Source organism: Athene cunicularia (genome assembly GCF_003259725.1).
Source record: "Athene cunicularia isolate RWA chromosome 13 unlocalized genomic scaffold, athCun1 chr13_part1, whole genome shotgun sequence".
NCBI lineage: Eukaryota > Metazoa > Chordata > Aves > Strigiformes > Strigidae > Athene > Athene cunicularia.
The window spans coordinates 2,302,179-2,326,359 of record NW_020799117.1 but is presented as its reverse complement, the minus strand read 5'-3'; the positions used below and the strand labels follow the sequence as shown (position 1 = coordinate 2,326,359).

General features: G+C 41.5%; 1 protein-coding gene across 1 annotated transcript in view; it reads right to left on the bottom strand.

Moving 5' to 3' along the window:
- The window catches only part of LOC113485364 (rap guanine nucleotide exchange factor 6-like), a 78,754-nt gene that overhangs the window by 3,721 nt on the left and 50,852 nt on the right, over positions 1-24,181 (bottom strand). Inside the window, exons 7-8 of the mRNA XM_026858488.1 lie at positions 18,511-18,580; positions 12,793-12,936 (exon numbers count right to left, since the gene is read on the bottom strand). Of these exons, the coding sequence (XP_026714289.1) occupies positions 12,793-12,936; positions 18,511-18,580 (214 nt within the window). The remainder of the gene's footprint in view (positions 1-12,792; positions 12,937-18,510; positions 18,581-24,181) is intronic.

The window sequence follows — 24,181 nt, the reverse complement described above, 5'->3', positions numbered from 1 at the left end:
AGCTATTACTCACACTTAACAAGAAAGAAAACGTTAATCTACCTCTCTACCCCCACTGCGTTCTGAGAATATGTGTGTGAGAGAGAGAGAGAAGGAAAAAAAAAGTAGTAGTCAGTTAATCTCCTCAAGATCATAATAGTCTAAAGGGGAAGAGTCTAAGAGGCTCTTCTGTATTACAGGAAGAGCAAATTAGTTCTTTTTTAATGCTGAAGGAGGGAGAAGTAACAATGTACCTTATTCTGTTTGGGGTTTGATTTCTTTCTTTAACACGTGAATCTCTGCAGCTTGAGCTCCCTGCAGCACAAGGCTGTAAGTTTTTATAAATTGTCTGTTTAATGATAAATCTTAAAACTAGAGCAACTCGGGGACGAAACAAACAAACAAAAAAAATCTGATATAAAGGCTGTTCCATAGTGATCGCAGTCAAAATACTTGGGAAGAACTGCAGCATCAGGCAGAATCACAAACAGTAAATCGCCAGTCGCATTTTAAACCAGATTCCAAGTTTTCAGAGAATCTTAAGGAAAAAAAACCCTTTGGTCTACAATCTCTGAATTCAAGGTTGTCTTTGTTTCTTACCACTGATTTCTTTCCACGCTTGAAATATCACTCCACACATTTCTATGCATCATTCCCTTTATCCTCCCATAATGCTATCTGGATCCTCCCGACTGTTAAACAAATCTGCGTGTTCTAATTGTCTAACGAGACTAAGACACTGAAAAATGAGATGTTTTCAAAAGGAGAAGACGACCTTCCGTCATTTAAACGCACGTTCAGTTAAGCAGGATTAGAGTCTTATCTAAGGACACGGCAAATTGAAGTCCTGCAAGAGCAGAGAGCACCCGCAGCTGACAGCAGAAGGTCCCCAGCAAGCAGCACTACTTTTTCCCCCCATCAGTCGGAGAAAGAAAAGCCCATTGTGCCGTGCCAGCGGGGAGGACGAGCGTGGGTCTCGAAGCCATCATGGCACTGCCTGAAAAGGCAGAAGCCGCCGGCATGCCAGCGAGCTGAGGGGCCTGGGGCTGAGGGACTTTCTGTCCCTTTGTCCTCAGAGCCAGGCGACCGCTGGCATGCTGTCCCCCTGCAGCAGTGCTCAGCTACGAGCAGGTACCTTAATTCCTTCCCCCTCAGTTTGAGTAAAGCAGCTAAGGTAGCATCCTGACTCCGAGCCCGCGGTGGGGGCAGGGGAAGGAGCCCAGCTGCTTGGAAAGCAATCTGTCACCGCACACACGCCGGCAAAGACGTTTCAGGCTAAAATAATTCATTTTAATACGGTTTTGCGAATGGCAATTGCCAAACACCGCGGCATGATGCAGAAATATTTTAGCATTAAGGGCACCTGCATCAAGAGGATATTTCAGTAGATTTGAGGACTTTAAATCTTTTTAGGAAAGGCAGGCGAAGGGGAGCGTGGGGTGCGGGAGGCAGAGCCAGCTGCAGCGTGAGCTGGCTGCAGCCCCTGCTCCGCTGGCACAGCTTGCTGGAGTCAGTGACACTGGCATGCTCCTCTGATTTCTCCCCGCCATTTAACTTAAGCATCATAAATGAATCAGTGTACTTTCGTGGCAAGGTTAGCCCCCTCGTTAGGGCTTCTCAGGAATTCCTGTTTAACGGAAAAAAGAAAAAAGAAAATAAAATAAAATACAACTCTCCACCCTGTTCCTGACCCTTTTAGGAAGCGGAGGCAGGGAAAGCAGCACCGCCAGCTCCCGTTCCCCTTCAGGGTGACATTACGTGGTGCGATCGCATCCTTCCGTACATCGCCCTCCACGGTAGCACTTACTAACAGGCTGTAGAAAAATCCTACCGAAAGATCTGCAGGACTCATAAGTAGTATGAAAACATGATCCATCCTAAGGGAAGGAGCGAGGGAGAGCGGGAGGGAGCAGGAGAGGGAGGGCAGAGACTGTCATCATCCCCGAAGTGATGTAAGCTTCTAAATATAGCACCAGCAATACAGAAGGAACAATAAAAAGGCACCATGGATTCAATTTCTCCAGCGCTTTCGCACTACCCCAACCATTTTTTTATTTTTTTTTTTTTTTTCAGCTGTTGTGTTAAGCACAGACAGGTCATCTCCTATTTGCAGCGATTCAGATTTATAGGGTTTATAATACTTTGTTAAATATGTTTATAAATTCCAGCTCTCCCCTGCAGATCTGTCTGTTGGTGCACAGGCTCGCTGCAGAGTCGGGCAGCAGCATGCTCAGCATTGCAAACAGGGCCAACGCCAGCACAGGGGGAAGGGGGAAGCCCCCTCTGCTACGGACTCAAACAAAAAGTTCATTTCTACTGTTTGAACAGAAATGATTCATACCACGCTCCTCCCTTCCTGACATCTCATTTCAGCAAGGGGTGGGGAAGTTTGGGAAGGTACGCAACCCAAAAATCCCTGGTGCTGAGGACGAGCAGATACCAACCACAGGAGGGTCACTCTGTGGGACTGAGCTCACCCAGAGATGCTGAAAGGACAAAAACCTTTAATATCTCACAGCAAAATTTCCCGAACACGTTTAGAATTTTGCTCGCTAAAACGTTACCTTTGGTCTAGTCAAAACTGAAAGCACAACCCAAACCTAACAGGGACCTGGCCGTAATTTCCTCAGCTGCTGCCTAAGTGGGAAGCCCGCTGGAGTGTCCCCATTTGGAAACCGCAAAACCCACCAATGTATATATTCAATTTCATCCCCCAAAAGTTACAAGTCAACACAATACACCACTCTTTCTTTTCTCCTTTATAAAAACCGTATCTCAAGATAAAACAATCAGATTAAGACTATGTAGAACATAAGGTACCAGCACACCTCTCACAAGAAGGCCTCTGATTAAATGACCTTGAGAATAATAAATTAACTCCACAGACGAGGTTAAAAATCATTAAAATGCCACTTGCAATACTTCTAGCATTTTGTATTTGAGGATTAACACCAAACCAGAAGCCTGAAAGTAGGAAGGAGGGGGGGATCTGACTCCTCCTACCAAATTTCAGAATTTCTCTCTAAGCAAGGGTGATTTTGAACAGTCAGCTCTCATTTATTAGGATGAGGGCATCCAGCTCGAAGGGTGTATGTGATACGTGTATCATCTCAGGCACGACATCTCATGAATGTTTTTTCCCCAGAAGAGACCCGTGTCAGAAGGCACCACACAGCTTGTCTATGACAGACTGGCCTGGGCTCAGGCATAACTCCGTGCGCCAGCATCAAAGCTGGGACCAGCCAGGCCCAGCATAACCTGAGCTCAGGAACAGCCAGAGCAGGGCTGGATGGGGTGGGTAAGGCACCAGCAGAAGTGTTCCCCAGGGGTTTACTAGCAGGGGGACCACAGATCTGCCGTGCTGGGGAAGTGCCACGCAGAGCAGCTCTGCAGGGCTTCCCTCTTCAGACAGAACAAACTTTTTTTTTTTTTTTTCTTTTCTTTTAAAAAAGGAAATTTCCAAACTTTTGCATTTTCGGCTATGATCCAGCCCTTACTGCCTTTAAAAATGGAAAGCTGAGTACGCTCTTGGAAATTTCTCCCCAACATAATTTGGGGTCCCTCCCTCCACTGAGACCAAAACAGCCGCAGAAGCCCGGTTTGTCTCACCCAATCTGAGAAACTCATCTTAACAGATACAGCAACGGATGGGCCAGTTGCCATACCTACACTCCCTGTTGACAAACCACAACTGTTAACCAAACTTTAAAGGAAACAAAAATCAAAATCATAGAGACAGTACAAGCATTGTGGCTAGATTACCTCATACGAAAATACTTAATCACAGAAGAACAAAAAAACTTTACTACTCAGTGATAAAAAGCAACTCTGACTTGCAAGAACAAAGTAAGCATCAACAAGGAATTAAGCTACAACAACGGTCCCAGTTAGCCAGAGACTTCGTTTAATCAACTATTTCAAGTATTTCATCTGTCAAATATATACCCCATTAAGAAAGTTTTCACGTATCAAATGTAAAATTATAAATGCTGTTAAATGCCATTAGATAGCAATCCGTTCTATGCCAAAACCAAAGATATTCTTCTAGCTATTCTCTCATACAGACAGTGGTTTTCACGCCAAGATTTTTCAAGGAAAACAGGGCACCCAAATGCTTGCATTATGCACTGACATCATCTGATGGTGATTTTAACAGAAAATTGCTCAGGATATTCTCAGTCCTTCACTCGGTCCAGAAGGCTTCCGAAGAATATGACTGAGTTGATGCGAATTTCCATATTCTAAATTAGAAAACCATTTTAACTTGAATACAAAGTCGAAGACATCACCACCACAGTCCTCTAAAGAAGTCCTTCAGTGTTGTGTGGCATTCAGCCCCGCGACTCAAAGTCACAACTCTTCAGGCTAAAATACAAAGTGACCCTTCACACGACTACTTCTCTCTATAGCATGCTAAACCTAAACCTAAGTGAAAAGGTTGAGTTGGCGACAAATGAGAATACAACCAGGCTGCTACACTTCAGTAGAGCATATTGAAGAGAAACAGCCCAGATGGAAGACAGGAAATAAAAAACAGATCCACGCACGCTACCATCTCCCTGCATGCAGGCGACCAGCTTGCTGGCTACTACCCTGTCGGTTTTCTACATGAAGCCACTCAATATGTCATTTCAAAAGACTGAAACAATAATGTTAAAAGAAGGATCTGACAAAAGCACCGCAACTCATACACAAAAGGTTTTTAAGTCCCGAAAAGGCTGAAATGCCTCTCTCAGGTGCAGAGCACTGCTTTTTGCCATGAAACACCTGAATGACATGGTACTATTATGAGCAATGGGCACAACCCTTAGATTCTCAATCTCGTTTGCATAAGAGGCTGCTTACAAAGAATTAACGACTTTGGAACTGCCACCCAACCCCTTAGGGTCCATCAAAACAGAGATTAACTCGCTGAACATGCTACATAAAATATTTTCTCGGGCATTTTCCAAAGAATTAATTTCTACTATGGTGTAAATCTCTCTACGTGGTAGAAGGAGGAGGAAGAAACAGGTAACTGATTACTGCATAGAGAGCACATGAATAATGACCCTAATTTTTACTACTGGTGCGTGTTGATTTTCAAAACATCTAGAATTTTTGAAAGGTTCTTCTGTCAGAAGCTGCCATGGAGCAACAACAGGCATGACAGTACATCCCTCCACAGCACTGCCAGTACCAGCTTAGGTCAAGGTCTGAGCAACTCTCCAGTTCAATCCCAGTTAACAGAAGGGGGAGGTTTCCCTGCAAAGGACAAGCTGTGCTCAGGATCTGTTTCCAAATGATTCCAGGCTTCCTGGTGAAAGTGCTCAGTTGTAAAAACACTGATGTGTTTGGACTGCAAGTAGGAAATAAGTGTGAAAACATCCCAAAGTTTTTCTTGAGTTATCACACAAACAAGTGCAGTTGTGCTGTCTGCTGAGCGAGGAGGGGAGGGTAACACACAGACCCGCTGCAGGGATGGCGTTGGGGTCACGGGGCCCATCATCACCCCAGCTTTCACCAACACCTGGGGAGGGAGCAGCTGTACAATTAAGTGCTCATCTTACTCAAGACAGAAAAAGGTTTAAAAAAAAAAAAGTCTTTGAGGCAAGAGAAGATATTATGGTGTTAGCACTGGTGGGCAGAAAAAAAAAAAAAAAAGGCAAAATTTCTTTCAAGCTGTTAGAAAAATATGTATTGTGTCCATGTGGCAAAAAAAATCAGCTGCTTCTTCAGCTGTATAAAAGGTGAAAGATGGGTAAGTCAGCCCTACCAGCAACCTCAGAGCAGCTCTCCCTAGCAGCAGCTCGGTACGTCGTGGCAGGCCGGATGGCAGCAGCCTGGCAGAGCAGGAGGATGTCTGTCTGTCTGTCTGTCTGTCTGTCCGTCTGTCTGCAGGAGGACGATGCCGCGGGGCCCTACGCTGCTGCCTCCAGCCAGACTGGAGAAATCCAGGTGGTCGCTTGAAAGAAATCTCCCCTAGTTTCAGTTTGGTGTAGTTTCATTTGTGCATCACTCCCAACTGCTGTTAAACAGCCACACGTCACACACACCCCCCACACCCCCGATTTGAGGTGATTTCCACAGTTTTTATATATGATCTGCTTGTCAAGTCAGTAAAACCTTCAGGGAAACTCCTGAATGTAAGTTTTTAATCACTACAACCACTTTCATTATGGATAAAATTGGGTTTTACATGTTGCATATGTTGGGGTTTTTTTTAAAAAGATAAAATTTTAATCTGAAAAACACAGATTTTAACCGCAGGGCAATATTTTCACTAAGTATTTTCTTACTTTGTGTGCAGCCTATCCAAGCCATTACTCTCTGGAAAGTGCAGATGCTTATTAATTGGTTTGGGAAGCACCAGGGGTCTATGGAAATTCCTAGGAAGATGTTTAATGCACAGTGCACTTGGAGGATTGGCGTTTTGTTAATGACCATTATAACCAGCAACGGACTTTCAAGGAGTCCTTGACAGTCACACTGCTGACAAAACGAGCAGACAAAAATCAATATGCAAAATCAAATATGAGTGAACATGCATTTGGAAATTTTCCCCTTGCTTACATGAGCAGAGGGAAGAGCCTGAGGGCGTCTTGGCAGACCAGGGAGAGCTCGAGATGCCGAGCACAGGTTCCCCATGCTGGACACCAGTGGGTTGTTCCCAGTTCCACCAGCAAAGAGGCATTTAGCCAGGGAAGCAGACACTGACATCATTCGTTAACAGAGCTGCTTAACTATTACATCATTCCCAGCCTCTTCCCCCACCCCAAAGACCAGCCTGGCAGTAATTTTCGCTTCCAGAGACCCAGTGGTCCAGGCACACGCGTTCCCCTCTCTCCTCCACCCCTCAGCACTGGGTGCTGTGGCTGGCTCCCGTTAGGTGCAGGCTACAACAAACCTCAAGCCGTCTGCTCAGGAAGCGAACGTGCTGCAGACGCGGCTTCTTTTTGGTCAAAGAAGCAAGAAAAACACTTAAAATGGCAGGAGTTCAACAGAGCTGCAAACAAGTGACTGTGCATGTGGGTTTTCACAGAGGTCCTGTCCTGCCCAGGTCTCCTGGCTAATGGAGGGGGGGTCCTGCACAGGCTCATCAGCGTACACGACCCATGAGTCGGGGTCCGACCTGCACCATGCAAAAATTTAAGACGGAGATTAGAACAGAGAAAATCCTCGTGTTGTAAAAACCACTGCCAGGAAGAAGGAACCTCCAGTATCTCTTTGCATCGCGTGACACCTCCAGAAAGCTATCAACGACATGAACTCCTGTACACACTAAGTGCACATCAAGACTCATGGATTTCAGCAAGAATCAAATTTTCTTCTGATTCCTTAAGTTAGTAAAACTAAAATTCTGTCAAGCATTTTTTTTTAAGAGCGTCAAAAAGAGGAAGCGTGGACATAAACACATTAAAAAGCAACGAGCTGCAAAGAGAATCATCCTCCAGCTCAAGGAGGAGTGATTTTAGCCACTCACAGATCAGCCACAGCCTCATTAAAATTAACAGACTCCAAAAGACAGATGCCAGCCAATACTGCATCCAAGTTTAACAAAAGGCAGCTGGAGGCATGCTGTAAGTCAGCCTTAGTTCTTTTAGATCAATAAAAGGTACCATTTCAGCAAATTTACCTGGTAGTTAAAAATAGATTATAAGAGATCCATAGCGTTTTATAGCATTTAAAAGGGAAAGGATTCGTGATGGTAAAGAACCTAATGGGTTTGATCCAGTGTATTGAAAAGTGACTTAACTTCCTGAATTGTGAGATACCCTACGCTAACTCCAGCCTCTGACAGGATTACATTAAGTAATGATCAAAGAACAAGAAACTTGCCACTCAAGCAGTCTTCAGTGACAGACTTCTCTGAAGATAAATGCTTCTACAAGGCTCCAGGAAAATTTTTACATGATGCAAGTATTAAGATACTGTCTGTAAAACTTAATATTATAATAAATCTTTTAAACATCATCATCCTCTTACAAGAGATTTAAAAAAAAAAAAAAAAGTAAATTTGCATCCCTGAGAAAGGCGATTACTGCTAAAAGTTTGGTACAGAATTCTTTATGCTGCTCTACAATGAACTAACAATTGAAAAATTCGAAATGTCACAACTCCATAGGAAGATGCATTACATCACATATGCACTATTTTTAAAAATACAAATATTCCTTCATTTTAAAAATTTTTTTAAAAAAATCATTTCAAAAAGGAAGAGAACCATCAAAAATGTATGTTGTTAATAAATTGGAAAAATCTTATTCAAATGAAGAGAGAGATGATTTTACAGGTTTGAAAGTCATGCAGAAATTTGTATCAAATTGTTAAACCTCATTTGGTTTTGATCACTGTAAGAAATGTAAGTGCAAAACTTAGTACCTCAGGTTTTACTTTTTAATTGTGAAGATTAAATGCTTGGAACCATTTACTTTCCGATTACTTGATCCAAGATCAAAACAGCAATTTACCTTTTATAAAGCACCAGAACTACCCTTAAACATTTTCTCCTAAAAGCATTAACATAAAAAAAAAAAAATCATCTGTCATTACCCTGGCTGTGTAAGCATTAGCTTTGTAAGCACCTGCTGTACGGTCTCAAGTGTTTGGGACCTCACTGAACAATTACTTTTTTCTTTTGTAATGAAGAAATATGGTGGCATTACTTAGTGGGTTGAGAACTAGACCACGAACTAGAAATGACTAAGTATTTATCTCTGCGGTGATAACGCCCTGCTGTGTGACCCTAGTTCCTGTCTGGATCCGTATCGACGCTACAGACAGCTATATGCACAGAGGGCACATCTCCAAAAAGATGAGCAATTGTGCTAACAAGTCAGATTTGAAGCAAGAGCACGCATAATTAAAAACACTGGCACATTTCTTTCTAATCTGCTCAATTTGAGCAAGAGCTTTCTCCAAATGACTCCAGCCTCACTTCCTCCCCCCCTCCCCAGTCAGGATGTCACTGGGGGTGGGGGTCGTACAAGATGCTGAGAGTTATTAGAAAATGAAAAGGCAACAGAGGCAGAAATGCTGAGGGATCAAGCGATCCCCTGTAACTCTGGGGATGTGCAGACCTGCCCCGGGCAGACAGCCGGCCGCACGCACTCGGGATGCAACCGTGGCCTCCGCACATGACACCCCGCCACGACAGAGCCACCTCCTCCCTCACCTTGTGGGCAGCAGTGCTACTCTGCATCCTGGAGAAAAAAAAAAACACATTTGAGAAGTGTTTTGCCAAACAGACATTTATATTCAGGATCCTGTAGGTTAGCTGTGCTGTACAAGGGAAAACCCAGCAGCAGCAGAACCTTGACATGGCTACCACGCACCCTGGCACGGCTATTGCTCACCTACCTCACGAGAGCGAGTCAAACATACTTCCTTGCATATGCATCGCAAGAACAAATTCACATCACTGTGCACTTTGAAGATATAAACAGAAATATAAACCTGTTCGGTTTGAGTGAGAAGAACGATCACTGTCAGCATATGTTCACTGTATTTTACCGAAAGGAATAAAAAAAAAAAAAAAAAAAATACTTATTCCGCAGGAGACCAGTGCTCTTGTGAAACAACAATGCACGATGAACCACAAAAACCTAGTAAAGGAATCTAAAAAGTAACTGCTTCACCAAAGGAACCAACCAGATGATCCATTTTTAACATTAGTTCATTCAAGGGAAAAAAAAAAAAAAACAAAAAAAAAACCACAAATCCCCACATTTTGAAGATACCCACAATCATTTGAATGTCAACTATCCTAAACAGTTAAATTAAGTACTAGTGTTCTTTTAATTAAGTAAGTGGCGTAAGAGAAAGGAAGAGCTTCAAAGAGGGTAACAAGCATTTAAAATATTAAAGTATCTGCATACAAATCTTTATTTCACGGCCAATGACAGGGATTTCTACAGAATGAGTTCCAGCAATAACTAGCAGGGAGGTCCACGTGAGAAGTAGATGCAAGCTCATGTCACAACCCAACGGTTAATGTTTTATAAAACCAAAGATTAACCTTAATCATAAATACCAATCATCGGCTATTTAACGCACAGAGATTTACGTTTTAAGGAGATAATGGAGATTGCATGGGTAATTCCCCTTAAAAGCAAACAAAAGAAAACTTCTATTTAATCATGAAAGGACAAATTGTGAGGTGGGATGAAATAACACCGAATTTCAATACCTGCAGGATCTAAGTTTTCTTTAGAAAGCATAAAACTGCTGGTGTCGGAGAGCTCAGGCATTTAAAAACTTCAACGGTGTCGTGTTGAGTACTCCAACATCACACTGCCGGAGCCCGACCCAAGTCCCTGCAGCCTGCCTGCGCAGCCCCGAGCCCTCCCTGAGCAAGCAGGGCTCACAAAAGGTCTGTCAGGCTCCATTCAGCATCTGTCAAAGAGCATTTAGCAACAGGCTGGAGAGTGAAATACAACACTGCGGTTATTCATTAGCATTATGCCAGAGAGGAAATCTGCTGGCGAGTTTGTAAACAGTTTTCCCACTCTGGCAGAAAACGCTATTGCAAGTTCGTGTCAAATAAAAGTTTCATTCAAAACCCCTCCTCCTTACCCTGCCCGTTCGCACATGGCCTGACCTGAAGGGTGACATTATAAAGCCTGGTTTTTCAAGCCCATTGGGAACCAACAGCCACGTACGAGCAGACTCACGCAGGTACGAGTTAAACCTACGCGCAGAACAAACCGTATCGCAGAAAAAGTCATTATTTTATCAGCTTGTAATGGAATATGGAAAAATATAGGCACCCAATTTCTGTTTACTTGTCAAACAGACAGCTGGTTATCATGTTTTGATTTTTTTTTTTTAGTCATCTGTTGAGTTAGAAATTACTTTTCGCTACACCATGTACCGCGAGTGTGACGCCTTCCAGTTAGGAGCTTGCAGTCTACCAAACAAGGATCGGTATTTCAATTCAGATGGCTGAAAACCCAACAGCTTGCAGATTTTCCATCAGAGAGGTAGTTGTTTACGCCTTGCTACTTAGCACTCACTCATCCAGGAAAACACCTAGGAGCCTTAACAGGACTTTTTATATATATTCCTAATTAACTGACAAAAACAGATTTAGGAATGTGCTGTTGATATATGAAGTTTATACTGTTTCTCATCAAATGCTGATCAAAATAGATATATTCATAACTCTGAGGAAGCCATCAGGTTTGCAACGAGCAGCTTTACATGCAGAGACAGGGATGCGTTCTGTGTCATTGGTAACAAAGAAATAAACCCACATGAAAAAAAAAAAAAAATCCTAACGAGGACATCATTTGTTGGCTAATCACAATCCTGCAAGTGCACCACGCTGACTCTTTGCATCCGTAGCTGACAACCTCCAAAATCCTCCCAGAGGCCGTATAACTTGGCCTTTCTTAGACCAAAGGTGCCGAGTCCCTTCTCACAAGCCCCTCCAGGCAAGCTGCACCGGAGCACCAGCACGGGATGCTCCTGGGTTTCTCCTCCTCTTAGCACGGAAGCCTGAGAATTATTTTCTGTGTGCTTATTCACAGTCACAAAACACCAGAGAGAGGTTTTGTCACACACAGATTGGAATTTAATTCCTAATAAAGCCTTATGCACGACTGCCCGGAGTACGAGGCTCCAACATCTCATTCCGTCCATAACTAATTTAATGACTTACTAATGATAAAATCCAACACGTGACATTTTCTTGAAATGAGATGGCAGAGGATGTTAAACTTCAAGCAGCATATTCTCTTCCTGTCACAGCAACAAGAGCAATTTTGCTTACAAGACAAACGCCACAGTAACCGCTCCTCACAGACATGCTAATGCTGTGGAGAGTCTAAAATCCCCACCTGTGATCCAACAGCTACCAACAGGCAGAAAAAACACAGCAGTTTATTCCGAAACAGAGGAAATAATTTTAAGTTTACATCTAACTGCACCCATCAGGTATTTTGAAGTGTACCAACCAAGTGAGGCTTTGTACCTTTTGGGGAGATGAAAAGGAAGATGGAAAAAAAAAAAAAAAAAAAAGGGGGAGGGGGGTAAACAGAATTTGTTTTTTTCTTTTCTGGGCACAAACACTACTCAAGGTTTGTGTACTTCAACATTAGCACTGTTATTTAACCTTTGATTTTCAAATCAAATTTAAAGTATCCAGAATAAATATTTTCAATTAAATAATTTGTCTAGATCACACGGATATCCTGCCACCAAGCAGGAAGTTTGTATGAGAAACTTTTATAAAAGCACCGTGGCCTTAAAACCACATGTGTCTTCACGCAGCGCAATTATATAGTCTGTGATGTTATTTAAGACTAGCAAATGAGTTGCCATTACTTTTTGATGCTTGAATTACCACCATGCTATTTTTAAGCAAATAAATGTGACGGTGTCAATACAGTACTGAACTGCATTCATGACTGACCCCATTGCAAACCATAGTTCAAATTTATTAAGAAGAAAAGAAAAAAAAAACCAAAAAAAGAAAACCACCAATTCTTACATATTTGCCAAAAGAACTCCAGGAAAAACCAACAAAAACCCAATAATGACCATTTGTCTGTCCAGCCAACACGTTATTTAGTTATAGTGCTCAACTGAAAATCCCTAAACCAAAACACCTCTATTGTAACTAGTGCCTGAATCTTCACTTCCACCTACGGTGTTCAAATCCAAAAGCACTCTACTGTTCACCAACATGGGAGGGAAAAAAAAAAAAGTGGATTCTCAAGTGACAAACACGGACTATTTCATTTCACCAGCATTTCTCAGTCCCACAGATGGCCAGCCAGCCGCGTAGACGGCACGATGCCGAGGAGCTGGGCCAAGGGAGAGCAGACTCACCGACAGGTAGCTGCTGGAATCCACGTTGTCCGTGATGGTCTGACGCTCGCCCCTCTGGTTGATCTTCCTAAACCTCCGTCGGGACTGCCTGAGCGGGACTTCTCTTTGCAAGATGCTTTCCTCATTGTCTTTGGAGTTCTCCACCTGAAACACATGTTCAGGCTCTTGGTTAAACATCCAGTTCTTCCATATCACTGAAAGCCGATGGAGCCGTATGAAGCTCATGAGGAAGGAACAAACATAAGTTCAGAGCAGTTAAACTTTTCTTGAGAAAACAACTGCAGACGTTTCAGAGAACCACTGCTGCGTGTCTCAGAACTACGTTATTACAATGAGCTGGAGGCCACGGTTTCCTTCCAGGAAACAGTGTTGGTTTTGTTTTTTTTTTTTAAAAAAAAAAAAAAGGCTAACAGTGTTACTCACCAGTAGAAACCCTTTTGCACCCACACATATCACACAAGTCACAGACACTGCTTGTTTCGCGTGTATTTTCAACGCAGAAGATACCATTTCTCTGAGTATGTACAAGTTGGTAAAGGCACTGAATATATATATCCTATTTTTATTGGTGTAATTTTAAAAAGAGTAACTCATTTCTAGTACCAATCACAGCTAAACAACTTTAAATAGTCCAGCTTTTTATAAACAGCTACCTCACCTATGTCATACTGACTTCTAACTGCTACCAACAGATTATGAAAAAATAACTGCAACTTGATTCATATCTCGTTGTTCAGTGTTGTTTGTGACTAAACATTAAAAATTAGATAAATTTATCTTGCTAGTAAAAGCCAATACGAAGCCTTTTTGTGCCGCTAGTTATTATCCCTTTTTTCTATAAAAAGCACTCTCATCCTTTCCCATTTCCTTCTGATGTTTTGGAAAAATATCTCCTAGCAGGAAGCAGAACAGACATGCATGCAAATAGGCTGCAGTCAGGCAAGAAGCTCCTCTACTGTTTACTGTATAGGAATTTCTACTGTCTTCAATTATTTTTTTTTTCCAAAAAAAAATAATTTCACGTGAAAATCCTAAACATAAACTTTAGTACTGGGACAGGAGAAGAACCTCTGTGTGGTTTTACATAGCCCTCATTTCACATACTCAGGTAAATTATCTCAAAAATAATCCAAAAATTCTCTCTTAAAATTCAAAAAGTATAAAGGAATGAAAACCAGAAAGACTTAACAGACAGGAACAATATAACCAAAATATCTAAACCATCACAAAAGCAAGATCACATCTACTTTCCGCGTTGCTTTTTCCACACAGCGAACTCTATCTGAGGTCAGAGGAAGGTGCAAGCAGCTGGGCTTGCCTTGTGGGTTATTTTTAATTCCATAGAGAAAAAAAAAACCCATACACTGACAACACAGGTTAAAGATACAACAGCTAAAAAAGAAGAGTGAACCTCACACTAGAGTGTTGTCATAAAAGAAAGCAGAAAAGCAGAGTTCCCCTAGTAAGAGACAACCACACTTTTCACTAGAATTTTACTACGTGTTTGCAGAGGCACGGGACAATGAATAAAGATTATCTAGTAGCAGCATCGCTTTAAGCACAATTATATAAGGATGTGAATATAAATATAAATAAATATATATATATATATATATGTATATACACACACACACACACACACTTGGCATGCAGGCAGAGAAAAATTAAAACAAAAATCCCCACCTGTTAAACAGGCCGGTTAGTATCATCAAAAAAAAAAAATAGTAAGACACTGGATATAGAAGCCCTTCTTCACCTAGCATAAAATATGGATTTCTAGTTAGCAATAATGTTGCTCCTAAATTATACAAAAGGCTTCCAGAAGAAAGAAAGTTTGGTTTTGTCCAGGTACTCTATTAAATAGCCCAAATCACGTCGATGACATTTTTAATTTTCGTACTTGTGCTATAGTACACGAACTACTTCAATAAATGTATTATTTCCTTTTTTCCCCTGCATTCAGTCTTACAGGATCACAGAAATTAAAACAAGTGCTGAGCTTCTCCAATGTACCAGACTAACCTGGACACCGAGGGCTTCCTGACGTGGTTGGACAATGACTCCAATCCTGAGGACCCTTATGATTAAGAAGTCCCAAAATGAATAGGAATTTTTAAGACTGAAGTAAAACAAACACTCGGTGGAAGATGAAGTTTTTTTTTCTTCCACAATTCTAACTGAAAACTGAGACATGAGCACAAAAGTATTATTTGTTAGCACAAAGGCAAAACCAACTGCTAGTGGAAACTCAGAAAGTGAGACCACCTGCTTCCTTCGGTTAATGCCACTGCTGCTGACAGAAACAAAACAAAAATCAGAAAATGAGGAAAGACCTCTACACCACAGAGCCTCCAGTTCAGTACCACCAGCACCATCAGTATCCCGAGTCCAGCTGGCCAGCAGATTGTTTATGCTTATGATTTACAATAACATATCCAAATGGGTTTTGATCAGCAGGACAGGCGTGCCAGGGCTCCCTCGCGCTGCTCATCACTCAGCCATGCTTCCACCTGGTTAAAACTAAAAAATTTCTGTTGGCAGAGAGTATCTTCAACCTCTTCACACCCTCCTCCAAGCGGGATGAACCCTCCTATGGAGGAATTCAGCATCTCTGCGGATGCTGCGAGCCGAGCCCCGGCGTGGGAGCGAAGGACCAGGCTGATCAACGTGCCACCAGGCTGCCAGGTCAGATGGAGACCGCTGCCCCGTAGGCTACTGCGTATTATTTCATTTTCAATAACAAGAAGTCTGGTAAAGCCTATTAACTGGCTAGTTTCCAAATCAAGGGTGTTGTTTTATTAACCTTGAATACTGGCAGCAGCAGCCTGCTTCCCTACAGCCAGCTTCACCCACAGCACTTGCCGACATGTAAAAAAAATCGAGGAGGATCGTAGGACTGGCCTCAATTTCATTCGGCAGGCCGTGCCAGCAATGAAATATTTTTCCACCTCCAAATATCACGCTGCTTTTCTGAAATCTTATGCTTAGATCTGAAGAAGAAAATGAAAGCACCAAGGAACAACAGAAAGGACACTTCAGCACACTGAGATATGCTGCAATTCCAGGCCATTTTCTTAAGTGATAAATGGACCTATTACTAATTCAATAGATTGCTCACCCTCCAAAAATATGAGCTACAATACCCATTCACACACTATCTGTTATCCTCATTAACTTAAGTTGACCACATTTTATGGCCTTTAAAATGGGTCAGTTCCCAGAGGATTCCCACTACAAAACTGATTTACATTCTGAAAAGAGAAGGGGGGATAAAAAAAAAAAAAAATTCAATCAGTCAGCAGCAGAGAGATGGTGTTCTCTAACTACACGAAAGTAGCTAATTCTTTTGCTTGAAGATAAATACTTATTATGTATTAGACCTCATTAGTATGTTGCAAATTTTTAAAAGAGAGATATAAAAGAATTTGTAAGAATTAATCAGGGAAATGAAACTCAAGTACACTTGTGTCAGTGCAGATAATCAGGAAGGTGGATGACACCACACTGATGCTTTTTTCTCACCCCGTTTGAAGTCCTACCTAGAAAACTGACAGTTAATAGTACTTTTAGCTACATTCGCCTATAAAACATGAACAAAAAAACATAATAAAGGAAAAAAACCTAGCACTTTTAATTCTCCAGTTTTCCCACAGAAAAATACACTGAAGTTCCAGTAAAGGATTTCAAGTGCCTCTATGCTCCGAGTAGCATTTAACTACAATTACAGAAAATTCGAGAGGTTTAAAATACACAGAACAGTTATCCAGGCTTTGTCTCCAGGAACACCCAGCAGCTCTTGACATTGCTGACATGGCCAACGTTGGCTTCTCCAGAGACTGACAGTGTGTTCCTCTGAAAAAAAAACAACTCATCACAATTGTAGCTACCTGAGTTACACATGCACAAAACACCCCAATTTCTTCATAAAATATTTTAAGAAGGTCAGTTTCTCTCCGGTAGCCCACACTGCACAGAAGCTACTCTTATTTGCATCTTCCTGGGTTTTTTTTTTTACAACAATGGTGGTATGACCAAAGAAGGATGTAGGTATTTCCTAAGAATTTCATGTGATAACACATCTTGCCCAGCGGCTACATCACACTCAGGTGTTGGTAGAAGCAGCACGCCAGGTCTGGTGGTGTCTGCAGCACCCGTCAGAGAACCTCAGAGTCGTGGAGGTGCTTTGTTAGTGAAATCCGTCCAGACAGACCAAATTCTTCTTTCTGTTACATGAACCTGAAGGATTACAGAGATTCAACAGGCCTGTGTATGACCAGGTAAGTGAGTGTGTGTCATTCTGTGCTACAAGGTGCCAGGAGCATTGAGGTGAGGCTCGGCTCAGCCCCAGCAGCGGACACAGGCACACGCAGCACGCCAAAGCCTTGGCAGCAGCAGGTAACAGGCAAAAACACTGAGCAGCAGCAGCAAACCAGGGTGCCTGGGGCATTCATGTGATGTGGCTGCACCTAGCGTCACCCAAGCGGTCCTGTGGCATCCTTCAAGGCATAAATCTCCCCCTAAAAACTCCAGCTTTGAGAAGAGACTGGGTAATTGGGAACGCACAAATGAACTATTTCACTCCAGAGGACTTGACAGGCTTCTCGCACGCTCACCTGCGCTTACTTCATGACATGGCAAGACTGTAGCCTAAAAGATCTGCTGCAGCAAAGAGCGCATTACTGATGCTATCAAAGCCCACGAGCAGAATCAGACTGACGCTGCACAGAAAGAATGGCACAAAGGACAGCAAGTGAACCCGGTACAGGACATCGCCGACATCCACAGCTGTTAGTGTACTCTGAGAAACAGACTTCTCAAAGAAGCTGAATATTCACATACTCAACAAGTAAGAGACATCATCAAACATTAGTTTTATGGTGTTACCACATCTAGATATAAGGAAACTAAATCAATAGCAGTTCGGAGATCTAAGCCTGCTAACAGATACGTGGCTTCTCAGAACAAAAAGCATTTTTATTCCAGCTCCATTAGCAACATTTCATAAGATCAAAGTTGAAAGAGATCTTCCTGTGTCCCCAGCCACACTACCAGGGTACAGTGTCGGTCTGCACTACAGAGAAGCCGTCCTAATATTCCAGCTGCTGACAGTACGTGTACATCAACCTGGGAAGGGGTGAGTTACAACCTTTAGGCACGTATGAACTTGGTAGTACTAGTAAACGTTCTGAAGAAGCAGTAGGAAATCTGGACATGCACAAAGGTTGATGACAACTAAGCTGAAAACCTTATTCTTCAAGCTTGGCTAAGCACTCAAACATTCCCTTCTCCTCTTACCTAAAAGCCTTCACACTATATGGAGCTGCAAAGGCTAGGACTAAGAGGGCCTTGCCTACCAGACCCAGCACGGCCGGTGAGAAGCAATGAAACGGGGGGGTGGGGATGTAAATAAAATATTCAGGATAGCAGTCTGTCGTTGCCTGACTCAGGAATGCTCAACTCAGCCGTAACTGGTAGGCTTTTGAAACTCAAGTAAGCATAATTTTAGAAAGAATGACCTAATCATCATCACCATTTACCCATCTAGATTAAATTTACATAGCTATTGCTGTTACGATAGCAGCCATAGGTATAATTGAAATCAAGGCAATTTTGCTGCAATTTTATAGAATACTTTACAATAAGCTTTCTGCTATAAGACAGAAAGAATTTGCTGAAACCAGCAATAGATTTAAATACATTTGAAAAAATCTGTCTTACCACAATCATTTCTGAAGGCTCCAATATGATACATTCGCATCCTCGTTTTCCTCCAGACTGCTTGCCAAAGCTAGAGTGGGATGGGAAAAAAAAGCAAAAGGAAAAGTATGAGATGAACAGCCTATTTTACCTTTTCAGCAATAATTGGAACTGGTGCATGTTACAATATCCTTAAAAGCAAAAAAGGACAAAGAAAAATGGATTAAATCTATTGTGTGAAAAATTCTAACTACAGAGTACTGTTATCATAATTTTTTTTAATTTACTCAGCACCTCTCATCACAGCCTGCTAAATAAAGCCTAAATATAAAGAATTTGCTTTTGTAAAATCATTACTTGCAGATACTCCAAGCCACTGACAATGCATTTCAGTGTTGACAACAAAACATTAGTAAATTTTAATTAAGCATCAAACAGGCTTTGTAAAAACAAATATACATAGATGCCAGAAACTCCAAAGTGCTCCTCTGCATGCAGCAATTTTAATGAGAGTGCCCTCAACTCGATGTTTCCCCTTTATCCCCCCAGCAAACAGGAGGACAGAGAAGCCCTTCTCTAAAACTGAGCCTTAACATGTGAGCTCTGTCTTTACCTTGCTTCTCGTACCCTCACAAGGGGCACAGGAGCGTTGTGACGGGTTCTGTTTAAGAAATATGAAAAAACACAAATGCAACAAAACGTGATGGGCAGCCTAATACAGTGACTGAGGGAAGAGGCTAAAAGCAGTCTGATGAGACTCAGCTGGTCAACTCTAAAAGGCAACTACCTTCAGGACACTTCAGAACAGGGGACTCAACCCCGGAGAAGGTGCCACGCAAGCGGATATGCAAGTGCTGGAACTACCAGCAAAAAAGAGCCGAGGTAGTTACTCAGAAGTAGAGGGCGTGTTACAGACCAATAACCTTTTAAATCACTTAATTTGTGTCTGTAGTAAGCCATGGAATTGAAAATACCTGGCTTCACATATTAAGTAAATTTGTCTTCACTACAGACCTGTTAGCTTGAGTTAGGTCTGCTCGACCAAGCCCTCTCCGCCAAGCTCAAGTGAAAGCTATCCCATGCAGACGTCAAAAACCAAACCCTACTTGATTAACAACATCATGGCTGGATTAGCAGTTCGGTAGTTGTAGCTGCTGTGTTACAAACTCAGACTGCCAACAGCAATCAGGCTTTAACACGTACCAGCAGGTGAAATAACTGAAGAATCAGCTAACTCAAAGCAGGGATTAATGTGTGAATGAGAAGGAGGTTCAGACAAGTGTGGAGACAAATCCTAAAAAAGTGGGTCAGCTCCATCTGTTTTCACTAAGGTTACATTTGGAAAGTACATCTGAAACTTTAGCCACACAAAACATTTGAGTTACACAGTCATCTCGGCAGCAAATATCCACTGAAACACAGTAGAAAGCATTTAAAAGTCTCACGATTATAAACTATATGTTAGGGAAGCTTAGAAAAAACTTTTGTAGGATATGTGCATTTTCAGCAAAGTAATTTAAGGAACTAAACTGAAGTTGTTCATGTGAAGTTTCAGATTATTGCAAGAAAATTATCAGTGTAATCCGGTTAGGATAAAGGATTACAATTAACGGGAGCATGACAGTTTAAACTGTCAAGTTTTTATTTTGCTAATGGTACACTAAAAAAAAAAAAAAATTAAATTACATGATTGCCACAGAGTCATAAATGACAACTGAAATTTTCTCACCCCGTGCTATAGCAGGCCAGAGAAGCACAAGTTTCACACAGAAAACTGGCATTTTCACACGTCTATAGTAAGCAACTCATAGCTCAAATTTTCATGCCTTCCCTTCCTGCTTTTTCCACACAGCATGTGATCCAGGCCTGACACTCCTGTATATTTGCAATCCATCAAAAAGAATGGCCAAACTTCTCCCACTGTTACAACAAAGTTAGTTTAGTTCACAAAAGACAGAAATGTCGTTTTTCCACGTAAACTCAGCATAAGCTCTAACTTCAAGACAAAGTGAAATTCAATGTTATGATTTCTCCAGAAAACAAAAACCAAAAGTGAAACCAACTTTGCAAAGGTATCATTTGCAACTTGAAGGGGAAAAAAAAAAGTGAAATGGTTCTAATTCTATTCCATAGAATAGAAAAGTAAAGACAATATTTTTTTCCCCCTGACAAAATTCTAAAGGAAATACGTTCAACTGGAAGTTTCAATTTCTGCAGCTTTTAAAACCAGAAATAAATCATTATCGGTTTTATCACAAAATGGATTTCCACTATTGCTATATCGCCAATCATTAGCAAAAAGCTACAATTTTCTGCTGAAGGTTGTTCAAGTACAGTATTTTTTTTGTAGAGCAATGATTTATCAAACTACGGGAGGTTGAGGGCAGGTTTTCTTTTTGTTTTGTTTTACATAAACACATCCATGAAATGCAGCTACTGTCAAGCTTCCCCTCTGCTTATGTTGCAACATTTGCTAATTAAGAAACTGCAGTAACGAAAAGAACACTGCTCGTAACAAAGGTCAAGCTCTTGGCACCATCATTTCTGGTCCATCAAGCACTTTACAACAACCCAACACTCAGAGAAGGATTAGGTTCCAAAGACAAACTCCCCTCCTTCTAATCCTAAAGAATAAACTACTCATATTTACAAGTCAATAGGTCAAGTTTAATTATTTCCTGGTGCGCATCACGGGAGGTTTTATTGATTACACCACAACAGAGCTCCTTCAAAAAGAGAAGGCGTCGTACGGTTCTTCCCCAGCCGTAACCACCGTGTTTTTAAAAATACCAACTCTGGACATCCTTCTGAATTAACATACCAAACGCGTTTTAGAAACAGCGATTTTAAAAATAAGGACTTATTCCATATTTTTCTCCAAGACAAATGCGTAGCTTCTCTATCAGTTAACAGGTTTGCTGACATCAGGGTATTTCACTAATCTGCCAATCTTAATCCAGGCTCCAGAACTATGTTCATTCCTAATTGCGTTGTACAATTACACAAGGAAATATTTAGAATAAACAGAAACAGCCCTGAAACCACTGACCACAGAAGACTCTTTCTTCAGTAGTAACATCCACTAACATTAATAACAAGCAACAAGAAAATATTATTAGCAAATACGTAAGCAAAGATGCAACCGTATTTGTCTAACTGATAGAAGGTGTCAACATACAACACCTGCCACTATTTATTTCTTTTTTAAACTAAAGACTATTCATCAACAATAAATTTCAACTATTTGCTTTATTAGTTGATTGTCACAGAATTTGAGTCTTAACTAGTTCAGGAGAATACACTAGGAACAGTTTAAAATAGCCAGAACCGGAGTCCTGAGCAGAGAAGGGGAAAGAGGAGGCACGGGGAGGAGCAAGCAGCAGCATAGCAGTCCCAGAGCCATCTAAGTGGTGGCTAAAGTCGTTGCTGCAATTTTAGGTAATCTGCAGTTACTTTTTTTTTTAAAAAAAAAAAAAAAGAAATTATTTCAAGCATTAAATTAATGACAGTAAAAGAACAGAATCATTAGGTTTTGGAGTTACCTAGTCACGTCCAGTATTAAACCTGCCATCTTCTAGTTAGTAAATATTTACATTTAAAAAATAACAGTACAGTACTTACAAAGGTATGAAGACACTTCAGGGATTAATTGATTTCTGTATCAAAACATAAGAGGATGTTTGGAAATGGAAGAGGTTAAGTTGAACAAAGCTTTGCAAATGAAGGAGACAAAATCCTGTCTGGAAAGACAAGAGCAAGCTGTCGTGCAGAACATTCTTCCGAAGGAGAAGGAACATTTCTGTGACAACAAATTACTTTGAGAAGCCTTTAGTCGGCCATTAAACACCCACCCAAACCTAACACATGGTGCTTCTCAAAGGAGAGAGCTCTGAGAAGTTGTACATCTAATTCTGGAAGAGACTGGGCAATCTTTTCTTTTGGGACTAATCCATCCTTTGCTGTGGTGCCAAGGACACGGGGGTGTTGCTCACATCCTCAGCCTTACCGGTTACTCACCTCAGCCCCTGAGCTGAGCACCACACTCTGCCAGACCAGGACCATGGAATTCACCTCACGGGGTCGGGTTTGCTCCCCGGGGAGGTCTGACCCGAGAAGCCCCTTCCAGTGGATCATCAGCACCAACTGACAAACCACCACAGCGGCTTCTCCAACCCCAAACACAGCCCTAAACGCTCCGTCCTCCTCGTGGCGGACGTGGAGAGAGAAGGAAAAGTGGGAAAACCTCTTTAAGATGTAGCGTGTTACGTGTGCTTCAGTGCTTTCAAACAGAGAGGGGGGAAAAGGAATGCAATTAGGAATTTAATAAAATACTGAAAGTGTGAGAAAACATGAAACTAATGTAAATTAAGCTCCACTTAGAATACAGTAAAAACTACGTCAAAGGACATATTAACCAAAGGTATAACCACTAAAATTTTCAACGATTCAACAATTAAAATTTTTCCTGAACTGCGTATTTAATTACACATATTTAAATGGCGTCTTAAATTTAACATCATTTTCTATAGCTGCCCACTGCTGGAAACGCGGGGAAGTCAGTACTATAAACTGTATTACATTTTCTTTATTTATAATTTTATTGTATGCTCCTGTCGCTTAATATTCATCTATTACATCTGCATCATTAATTTTCAGACACTCACTCACTGGCTCGAAACACTGTCATGGGAAAAAAATGTCTTCCACATACCAGAGGCAGCTTTGTTTATCCTTGATTTATGGATTCCTCATTTGCAAGAAACCTTGTTTTCCTCCTGATTCATTGCTATTCGTAATTAAAAACGCTTAAGCAATTGCATCATGTGAGAAGGGGATGCAAGTTAAACCGGCATGGTACCGCACGCCCACCACTAATGGGTGCTCAGGCCACGGGATCAGACTGGAGCTACCGAAACGCAAACACCACGGTTCTCAGTTATCAGCCACTTCACTCGGTTCGTCTGGCCCTTTCCCCCTGTGAGGGTTGCTAATACAGAGAAAACCCTCCCTGGGAGCAGAGTCAAACTCCAAAATCTCACACATGCAAGCACCCGGGTATACTCTTGACTTTACTGACACAGGGGATGGAAAAAAATTGTTCACTGGAGAGAGCCTTTCGTATTGGAGAATATTCCAGTTTTTAAACTCATGCCCACTCCCCAAAACACTGGAGGGGCGTTCCAACTTCTTTAAAGCTGTATAACAAACCTTACTTTTACCGAGCAAACTTAAAAAAAATTCTCCAACAAAACCAATTTTGAACATAATAAAGTAATGCCTTAAATAGGACGTACACGCTTAGAGCTTTCTAAACCAAAATGTTTAAAAACGCTTCACATCCAGCTGCGAAGCAACCTGAGCGTTTGGTGCTGAAATACAACTGGAATTTCAAGACCGAGAAATTTATGGACTATCAGTCACATTTAACTTCAGGATTTCTTGATGTCTGTATGCCGAAGTGACTTGTTACTGGCGGTTTCTCATTATGCAATGCTCGAAATACAGTACATACTTTAAAGGTAAAAACAGCCTGTCCTGAAGAGCTTTCAGCCTACAAACAGATGGAGACTGAGCCTAAATGCCTTATTATTTGTTTGAACACTAATTAGCAGGCATCGTCGAATTTACAGGGTTCTACTCCATCCTGAAACAATATTTTCAGATATTCCACGCATCAGAGGCTTCAGTGACA